Source organism: Scomber scombrus, chromosome 3 (assembly GCF_963691925.1).
Source record: "Scomber scombrus chromosome 3, fScoSco1.1, whole genome shotgun sequence".
NCBI classification, from domain to species: Eukaryota; Metazoa; Chordata; class Actinopteri; order Scombriformes; family Scombridae; genus Scomber; species Scomber scombrus.
Window position 1 is genome coordinate 29,371,635 of NC_084972.1, and position 10,860 is coordinate 29,382,494.

The 10,860-nt window shown below is 37.0% G+C and overlaps 2 protein-coding genes across 2 annotated transcripts in view; one reads left to right on the forward strand and one right to left on the reverse strand.

The window, feature by feature from the left end:
- The window catches only part of il17rd (interleukin 17 receptor D), a 36,113-nt gene extending 33,637 nt beyond the window's left edge, over nucleotides 1-2,476 (reverse strand). Inside the window, exon 1 of the mRNA XM_062445561.1 lies at nucleotides 2,357-2,476. Coding sequence (XP_062301545.1) covers nucleotides 2,357-2,476 — 120 coding nt within the window. The remainder of the gene's footprint in view (nucleotides 1-2,356) is intronic.
- A 1,875-nt stretch (nucleotides 2,477-4,351) lies between these two features.
- On the forward strand, nucleotides 4,352-9,159 carry LOC134006633 (kelch-like protein 10). Its single transcript, XM_062445574.1, has 5 exons — nucleotides 4,352-4,497; nucleotides 5,714-6,203; nucleotides 6,875-7,489; nucleotides 7,898-8,047; nucleotides 8,803-9,159. The coding sequence occupies exons 1-5, from the start codon at nucleotides 4,352-4,354 to the stop codon at nucleotides 9,157-9,159; spliced, it is 1,758 nt and encodes a 585-aa protein (XP_062301558.1).
- The last annotated feature ends 1,701 nt before the right edge of the window (nucleotides 9,160-10,860 follow it).

A 10,860-nucleotide genomic window follows, 5' to 3' on the forward strand; every position in this document is an offset into this window, starting at 1 on the left:
CACACTTTTAAACACTCTTCCACATCTTTTAACATGTCTTTCACGCTGCTTAATTTTTATGAACACCTACACACACACGACCTGACACCTCACCTGAGCCTTACAAAAAGAAACTAATAAAAACTAGTTAGTACAGTAACTATGGGAGTATGGTATGGTCTCTATGGCAACCTGTAACCCTATATAAGCAGCTGGCCTACTGGCAGCAACATCAACGCCACTTTTCTCAATGACAAATACAATTTAACACAACTTTAGTGTCGAATGCTCAGTAAGTTGTTGAGTAGAAGATTAACCAACAACTATTTGGATTATCAATTTATCATTTTGAGTTTTTTTTTTTTTTTGTTACATGTTCTTGTTTCTTTAGTAAACTGAATATCTTTGGGTTTTGGACTGTTGGTCGGAAAACAGTGATTGACATTTATCACCATTTTCTGACATTTTATAGACCAAATTGAGTCATTAAAGAATGACTGAATTTGAACTGTTTCAGAGATGTAATTTGCACTCGACAATCAAGATAAAAGTGCAGGAAAATCTACAGAATATGAGAGTAAAGAACAACATGTTATCTTTAGATCATTTACCAACAAGAGTTTTATTTTTAAAGCTAAAAAAATCTGTTTATCTTTGATGCTGCAGGCTACATATAAATCAGTTCATTCACATCCAGCAAAGAAAAAGCTGACGTGAAGTGAAAAAGCAGACCAAGCAGTGTGGAGGTGGTGGGTCCAGATTTCCACATCAAATGTTTTTAGCAGAACACACAAAAGGCAGGAAATCAGCAGCAATACCTGCAATTCACCCAAACCACAAAACTTAATTGGAAAGAAGTGGAAGCTTTGTGTGTTTTATCTTCCTGAATTTGTGTAATTCAGCACCAAGCAGGAGATTTTTTCTCTGTAATTTCTGCTTTAACCTTTCTGCTTCTGCTTAGGCTGCAACAAAAAAAGTGCCCTCCACCTTGGCTGTTGTTGTATTGTTGTTGAGGCATTTTAATTGCATTATGTGATCTTTAGTGGATAATACACAGACTGAATATAACCAAAGACAAACCAGATACAGATAAAAAACACTTCAAATGTATTAAGAGTTGCTACAAAAAGGAAGAAACCTCTAATTATCATTTTTGTTTAAAAGGAAGTTTGGTTGAAAGCAGAGATGAACACTCACAGATCTTCCTGCTGTATCGATCCACAGACAAGGACAGACATTTGGACATTTGGTTTCAGTGGGATCAATTAAATTGATGTTGTCCTCTCAAAAGTTTTTTCCACACTCAAAATGTAAGTTTCCAAAGCTTTGTGTGTTATACCCATCAGAGTCTGTGACCTGCATTGTTTGGAGAAGTACTCAGATCCTTGACTCAAGTGAAAAGTGTCAATACTACAATCATTACAAGTAATAATCCTCCATTTATAATCCTACTTAAAGAAGTTAAGTAGATGTACTACCCTGACAGAAAATCTGACACTTAAACTCAGTTTTAAAATAAGTACTTTTACTTGTAATTAAGTATTTGAAGGATCTGAGTACTTTAGTTCTTTAAGTAAGTTTAGCTGGAAATTCTTCTATACTTTTACTCACATCTGACTTTAAAGGAAGGACTTTTACTTAGCCTATAACTGGATACTTTAAAAGGGATCTGAATACTTCTTCCCAATAAGAAGTACTCGGATCATTTACTTAAGTAGAAGTATTAATACCACAATGTAAAAAAAATACCTTAAAACAGGAGCTTTAAGGACTCACTTTAATTCACAATATTTTCCAAACACTTTCACCATATTCCCTCTGTTTAATCCCCATATATATAACTGTTAACAGCATCATTTCAGAGTCAGATAATCGGGTGAATGTGTTATAAAAGTTAAGATTTTTACTTATGTATCGTACTTTATTGCAGCTTTTATCTATGCCGAATTAAACAAGACACCTGGTTAATCAGAAAACATTTAAAGTGTGTCTTCTGCTGTCTGTATATTTGCATTAAAGCGGAATAAATCTTAAAATATTCACTTTTTTAAACCGAGTTTGGGTGTCTTTTAGGTAGAAACGTGCAGAGCAGGAGTCAGACAGGTAAGAAAGGTAACGTGACTGACGCAACCTGAGTTTAAAACACCACAGATAAAAAGACTGGTTTAACTAAATATACCCTCACATTTCACTTTGTTTCATGTGTGAGTTTGGCAGGACAAACTGGCTGCATATTGACACAAGAAGTGACAAATTCTCAAAGAGAAAGTTTCCGAAAACTTAACTTTTTTTTGGGAGACTTGAGACGAGACAGCAGCAGCTTTCATTACCTACAGTGACAATAAGACGATAAGAGAAAGATTTTGTGCATTTTTACCTTGAACCCGCATCGCTCCTGGTTTGCTCTTTTGTTGCCTGAAGTCGTAGATCCACAAGAAAAATATAAAATAAAAAATAAACCGCAGAGAGAGATGAAGAAACTGCGAGGGGCCGCCATTCCTCCCTCAAGTCTGAACAGCTCTGAGAGGGAGAGAGAGAGAGAGAGAGAGAGAGAGAGAGAGAGGTAGGTAGGTGTGTGTGTGTGTGTGTGTGTGTGTGTGTGTGTGTGTGTGTGTGTGTGTGTGTGTGTGTGTGTGTGTGTGTGTGTGTGTGTGTGTGTTCAGACCTGTGTGGAAGCTCATATCCGCAAGAAAGAAAGAAAGACACATGGAAGGTTGAGAAAGACAAATATAAAAACCCTATTATTTTAAAACTGAAAACTTATGAAATAGTAAGTCATGAGTCAAATTTGTGAAATGGAGATTCAAAATGTTGACTTACTAAATCTTTGGCAGTGGTGTAAAAAAGCGTTAAGACCCTTTAATTAAGTAAAAGTACCAATAGCCTACAACAATGTAAAAATACTCCATTACAATTAAAAGTACATAAGTATTATAAGTAATGTAGTTAAAGTATTACAATAAAAGTACATAAGTATTATTAGCTTGATGTAGTTAAAGTATTACAATAAAACTAGTGGTTTGGTCCCTCTGACTGATAAATTATTATTATATGTATTTAGTGGAGTAGAAGTTTTATTCATGTTTAGATATTTTAATGTTTGTAGAACCACCTGCTGTATAATCTTGACAGAGGCTCAAGCCAAGCGCTTCACACCCTCTTGTGGTAAAAGTCAGTAACATGATGACATCTCAGAGCACATGTACTAACGAAACCATAACAACATAAGGAATGAATTCCCACCTCGGGACATTAAATACAGTCTTCATACTTACCAATAGCAGCACACATGTTGTCATGCTATACCATAAATTAAAACATGCCTCTAAATAAGTGTTCTTTATATGATAACACCAACAAACAAGAATCAAATACGACAAGCAACACAAACACAATTTCACAGGGATTTGTTCAACAGAACTATATTTGTATGGAGATGTTAAGTTTTCAATATTAAATAAATAAAATGTGTTTAAATATAGGGGATCACATGAATAAAATAGAGAACAAAGTAACCATACAATTATGGAAGTAATCTGATACATTTAAAAAACTCAACATCTCATCCTGCTTCTTTACAATATAGCAGAGTTTATAGCTGTTTTGGTTCAATCTCAGTTCTGTCATAACTGCTGGATATGGAAATGAGCAACTGTCTGCTCACAAATGTAATATATTATATGCAAATGTTGTGTTCACAGATTGTTTCTGCTTTACATGGTTTCCTGGAGAATGCACTTTTTTTTTTTTTTTACCCTGCATCAGATCCATTCCTTCGGTTCTTCAGTGGCCGTTTGATTTTGAGTTTATTTGTTTATTTTTCTATTTTATTTTATTTTTCTATTATTAATATATTCTAATAATATTTTCTTTTCTTTCTTTTTCCCCCCTATTTTTTATTTTTCAAGTTAAAGACAAATCGCCACTACACAAGTTTAAAAAAAAAAATCCCTTTAAGTGAACATTTTTAGGATGGAACTTTGTGGAAGATTGGATTGCTTATATGTGAAAGATTGTTGTATTCTTATGTGTAAGAACAAATCACCACTACAAATACAGTACTTGAGTAAATGTACTTAATTTTTTTTTAAAAAGAGAGAGAAATCTCTTTTTTTCCAGTTATCTGCTCATGTGTCACAGTTCCATCAGCCTCTGTGATGTAATAATGCCACCGTTCCATCATCCTCTGTGATGTAATCATTAACATTCTGGACTCAGGTCCTGATCTCAGAGCTCTGACTCTTTGAGACACTCTCACTGGAAAACTGCACATGTGAAGTTATCTCTACAGACGGTTAACATATCAACTAATGCGCCAAAAATGACTTTTCAAGGAGAAGCTCTCATCCCATTACGTCCTCACAGAGGCGAAATGGAAAGAGCGATAAGGCAGATGGCATCTGCAGCCTTAAGTGAACTGAGACGGGAGGAAAGACTGTGTGATGTGGTGATCAAAGTGGGTGATGTTGAATTCAAGGCCCACAAGGTCATTTTGTGTGGCTGCAGTGCGTACTTTCGGTGAGTAGGTCATCTCAGAGTAGAGACTATGATATCAAACAAGCAGATAAAGCCAGATGTGAACTTTAAAAAGGATCATTGCATATGAACTGCATCAGAAAACCAGCACAACATTAACTTACTTTATAACTTTTTATACATAATTATCATCACTCATGTCAATCCACTGATTTAACAGAGCAGTAATGTTTGTTTGTGTGGTGGTTTCTTATGTATTGGCTTCTCAACACTTAAGCATTGTCTATACACAACCTTTCTGCCCTGGTTGCATATTCTGTTGAGTTTTGGCCAGGTCAAACAAACTGTCATTTTAGTCAACCTAATTTATTCAGTTATCTAGAACTATGTAGAGGTAAGATAACCCATAAGTCACAAGAAAAAAAGCAAACATGAAAAGACTACCAGGAAAAGTATTTTGTGATATTTATGCAGTAAAACTATAAAACTGTTTTTTGTGTGTCTATTTTTGCTCCTCAATTCATCCGATTTGCTTGCAACCCCTTGGGGGAGCCTGATCATGGGTAACCATTGTCTTTTTACGCAGCAGCAGCGTCTTCATGCACATCACATGCATTAACACTGGGATTTCCCATTTCTCAGGGTTAAAGCATGTCAAACACTCCAAAAAAGCATCTTTTTTTAATCACAATTTTGCTCACTTACCCGTCTTTACACTGAAGGGGCTCAAAATGTTTGTTGATGCTGGAGGAGGGGCCAAAAAGTTAATTTTAAATAAACTGAGATTATCATCAATAGTGAATGAAGAGTCTCAGCAAATGTCACTAAAATATCAGATTTTTATTTTTTATTTTTGTAAGATTTGGCCTAAATGTGGCCACAGAAGAAAAAACATTAAAATTCAGCTTCAGTGTGAATAAAATCTTTAGTCACAGCATGTATAAATTATATAATAATTAACATTTTGTGTTTTGTTTGATGGATTTATTCTTAAAAAGTCTCTGTCATGATCTTGCTGTGAACAAACCTGCAGAGGTTTAGGTTTAAGGACTTGTTGCTATGGCAGCAGTTCCGGATAAATTTCAAACTAGCATTGATGAACTGAGAAATCCTGGTTTGTGTCAAATCATTAATATTCAAGTCATGTTAATTGAGTCTTCGACAAACGAAAAACAGGCCCAGGTTTCCTGTGACTGTTTGGTCCAGATGTTATGTCAGTGTAACAAAACCCTGATGTCCTCTAAACCTGATCCCACAGTGCTCTCTTCACCGGTGCCTGGGCAACCTCAGAGAAGCAGGTCTACAGTATCCCTGGAGTGTTGCCAGAGATCATGAACCTCATCATCTGTTACGCATACACCAACTTTGTTCCTGTGACGGAGGACAATGTGGTGGAGATTCTGGCAGCTGCAGACCAGTTCTTGGTCCCGGGGATGGTTCAGGCCTGCTCCTTCTTCCTGGAGGACCAGCTGTGCCTGAAGAATTGCATTGGCATCTGGAAGCTGGTGGACTTCTACCATTGCCCTGACCTGAAGTATAAGGTCTTCCTCTACATCCTGTACCACTTTCTGGAGGTAGTTAATGCCTCAAAGGAGTTCCTGGATCTCTCTGTGCAAGAGGTGGCTGCTATCATTGAGAACGACCACCTCAACGTTAGACGGGAAGACAAGGTGTTTGAGACCATCCTCTACTGGATTAACCACCTGCCTGCCCAAAGACGAGGTTACATCTCTGAGCTGTTGCCCAAGGTAACTCAAGAACAAGTTAACTGTAGCTCTAGGCAGCTTTACATAACATGTATTAGGTTGAATTCATTTATAGAAACAGCTCAATAGGTCTGCTGAAGACCGGCAAGGAAAATGAAAACATTGGTAGTTTGTTCAAACATTTTCAGTGATCTGTGATTATGTTTTCCTGACAAGCAAATTCTTGAAGCTGAGCAAAAACAACCCTTAATTGTCCTTTTTCGGCTTCATGTACATGGATTCATGTGCTACAAGTATTTCTTGTTGAAAAATAGTCAGTTGCAGTTACTTTGTGAGGCTTCCTGAAGTCATCACAGCACAGTTGCCTGGTTTGGTACCATTGTGGCTGTGTTCACATACCAAATCTGGTAACCAGTTCCAGTTTATAACTTCCCCTGAATCGTAAAACTGTGATTTCTGATACAAGATAAACATTTCTCATCTCACTCTCATTATAAAGAGTGTTGAACTTATTCTTATCATCTCAATTTGATTGAAATAAAGGAATAATATATCATATCATAATCACTAATAAAGGAATCTTATCTTATCTAAATTACTTCTTAAAATGTTTGCAGTCATGAACCTCCATATATGTTAAAATACAGTAATTCTAAATGCATGAGTCATCTAAAGTCTAATGACACTGCTGCTGTCTTCTTCTACCTGTCCAGGTGCGGCTAGGCTTTATGACCGCTGACTACCTCCAACATAATGTGATCGACAACGATCTGGTGAAGGATAGCTTAGAATGTATACCCACCATTAATGATGCGGTGAATGCATTTTTGGATATAAGGGCATGTGGACTGTCAAACCTGGACTACAGTAGCCCACTGAGCCGCCCACGCCTGCCTCCTGCTATTTTATTAGCCACTGGAGGTAAAGATGGCAGCACTCCAGTGACCACCGTCCAGGCCTACGATCTCCGGGCTGACCGCTGGTGGACGTTGAGCACTGAGGAGATCTGTCGCGCTCACCACGGCACTGCTGTCCTCAACGGCTCTATGTACCTGATTGGTGGCTGCAGCCGTGAAGCCCACTTGAATACCGTACTAAAGTTTGACCTGGTGACCCGCACGTGGTACGAGGTGGGATCCATGGAGTTCTCCCGCTGCTATGTCAGTGTCGTTGTGCTGGATGGCTACATCTATGCCATGGGAGGGTACAATGGACATTCTTACTATAACACCGTGGAATGCTACAGGCAAGACACCAACCAGTGGACCACGGCGCCACCCATGCGTACAAAGAGGTGTGGGGCAAGTTCTGCAACTCTAAATGGGAAGGTGGGTGAAGTAGAGACCGAAACACTCAACAAGTCTGAGAGGGAAATATTGACACTTTAACTACCAAACTAGCCCAATAATCAGAATTAATTGATATTTTCTTTTTACTTCATTTTTTAGTCTCACATCGTGTGTTTATGTCTGTTTGGGAAAGGGAGTTGATATTTTTCCATTTTGCTTAATTAGTACAATTAATTGTCAATTAGCACAAATAATGATTTTTTTTTTTTTAAACACACATAGAAGCTTTCAGTTAATGTTATCATCAGTGATATTCAGTGATTATCCATTTTTAAACCTACAATAACACATTTGTTTTTTAAATTTATTCAGCAAGTGTGTAAAAACGTGCATTTTCAAAAGCAAATGCATAGTATTGGGATGTATATTAAATGTATTTGTCTGTAGATCTACACGTGCGGGGGTTTCAATGGGCGTCGCAGCCTGTCTTCGGCTGAATGCTACGACCCTGAAACCAGACAATGGACCCTCATTGCCCACATGAGAAACTCTCGCAGTGGCTTGGGGGTGGTGGCCTACAAAGATTGTATCTATGCAGTAAGTGTGTGGCATTCATATGAAGGTTTGGGTTGAATCATGTTAGTGGTGAAAGGAATGTGACTGGAGGACAGTCAATGATGATTTAAAGAGTTCAGACTGATTAATGAACTATTATTCTGCAAGTACTTTGTTGAATCATCAGAAACTCTCCAGTAGCTCTCAAAACATTCAACATATATCGTGATGTGATAATAAGAAACTAATACGACTCGGTTATTACATGTTTCTCATTCTCGACCTTGTGGTACGGTGGTCCTGAGGTGCAAAACACTTAAAAATCTCAAATTCATCTGTAGGTTAAAGCAATCACAAAATGAGAAATGTTATAAACATTATGAGTAAGGGACAAATTAATTATGAGATGATCGTTACTGAATGTCTTAACACATTTTTTAAGGACCAAAACCAAAACCAAGAAACTAGTTTCAAACTTTATATAAGAGAGGTATTTGTTTCATTAACTCCTGTCTAAAACTACCTGCAGTCATTCACATTATTTGTAGCCACAGTTTGATTTATTTATTTATTTCTATAATTAACAATCAAAGTTGTTTGTAATTGTGTCAGAGATACCTGTAAGCCTCCATATACACTGAGTTATTCTTCCTGTTGATTTCTTGTTACTCCAAAAGAGAGCTTAATAATTTTTAGCTTGGGTTTAACTCTTTAACTTCGACAGTAAGGTGCAACATTTGCTCAGTGTGTTATCACGATCCAGAGCGTAATATAAGGATGTTTCCCTGCTCTGATAGGTTGGTGGCACCTTCACTGGGACTTCCCATCTGTGCAGTGCAGAGGCCTACAATCCCCAAACCAACAGGTGGCTCGCCGTGCCGTCAATGTCTGCCCCCCGCAGCTACTTTGGCATTGAGGTTGTGGATGAGCAGCTCTTTGTGGTTGGAGGATTCAACGGCACCACCACCATGATGTCTGTAGAACGCTATGATGAGGAGGCCGGCATGTGGTACGATGCCTCCAACACCAGGTTGCCCTGCAGCGGCCTGAGCTGCTCTGTGCTGCACGGAAACCACACAGTGGTGGAGAAACTGTTCCCTCGTGATGCTACGACGCTCGCCAATGTACAGGGAGCTGCAGGAGGATCCATCTGATCCTCAGCTCAGTCCTGACACGTCATTTAGTCATTTTTTTTAAAATAAAATTATTTTAAACATGATGATGATAAATGATGATTTTAAATGATTTCATTCACTCTTTAAATAGAAAGGTGCTGCTATTATTCCCTTACATGTACATAAACATATACTTTCACTTATTATATACATAGACCAGAGCTACCTGCCTATACATTATTTTGACTCTATGGCTCTACCTCAAAGTTTTTTAATGGAACTACTGGATGCATTATGCAGTCACAGACATATTTGCAATCTATTTATACAGTCTTTGTATTTGTGTAGTAATTTCTATAAGGTATATGTTGTTTTGGGGTGTAATTTATTTTTTCCCCCACATTTATACAATGTATTTGTTTTCATATATTCCTTTTAGTCTCTTGTCCTGCTGTAAGCTGTGAGTTCACTGACTGAATAAATGAATGAATGAACAAATAAGTAAATAAATAAACTAGCAAGATTTTTTGGTTTAGGACAGTGTTTACAGTTAAGAGATGTTGATGCATAAAAATGTTTTTAAATATAACGTTTTAAAAAGACATTGCCACATTATTAATTAGATTAATAAATGCAAACAAAGTATGTAAGTGTCAAAATGTCATTGTGAAATAAAAACTGCTGAATAATAAAAATATTTTTTTAAAGGTCTCAGAGGTCTTTATAATCTGTAGAACATATTGAACATACAGACTAGTAAGCAACTGGGTTCAACTATGAGTCATTTTTTAAGGATTTTTCATTGTGAGGCCGTTAACAGTGCAGTGAAAAGACAGGCCTATATGTTTTATTCATTTATTTTCATTTGTTTAAGAAAAAATTGATTTATAACACTGTTAGGGACTGAATATGGAAGGAATGACTTCAACACAACATTTCTGACTAACGTGGGATTCACAAATTAGGATTTAATTTCTAGTAGGTTCATTAGACTTAATTTCAGCACCGTTGACCATTTAAATCACACGGTGCAACCATAGTGTTAATACCTCTCCTCATGTGGGGGAAGTATAAGACAGTCCCTTCAGGAGTTTTTATTCTTGTGTGATTACTGCGTCCAAAAATGCTTGATTTTGCTGCGGCTTTTCTCAAAAACTGGGATACAATTTTGCAATGTTTGTGTGCTCTTATTGCTGAAAAATTGCAGGAATTGGGAAAAATTGCAAGCAAAGGAAATTTCTGTAATTAAAAAAAAAAAAATAGTAATCACTTCCTTTGCCAGAGATTTGTCCATCTTCCACCTGAATTCTTGCTGAATGAGCTGCGATAGTCCAAATCACAAGCAGTCTGTTGTTCATTTAATGCAGAAAAGTTGCAATAATTTAGTAACATTATAAGTTCTCACAAATTCTGCAGTGATTTCTAATTGAAACTGCTACTCTGTGGTGCGAACATAAAAACACAGGGCATTGAATAAAACATGACATAAAATAAAAATATAGAATAGAATAAAAATATTGCATATCATAAAGTAAGGTGCGGGTGTGGCAGCATGGAGTGGATGACATTGTCCTTAGTTCTTTATCTTATATAAAGTGCACATTTCCAAGGGAAAACTGTCCTTACAGTGTATTTGTGAAAATGATGTTAAAGTTTGGATGTAGCCTAAACTATGAACAAAAACTTTCATTGGGGGGCCAAATACTTCTTCTACAGGGCCAGATTTTGCCTACCACTCTG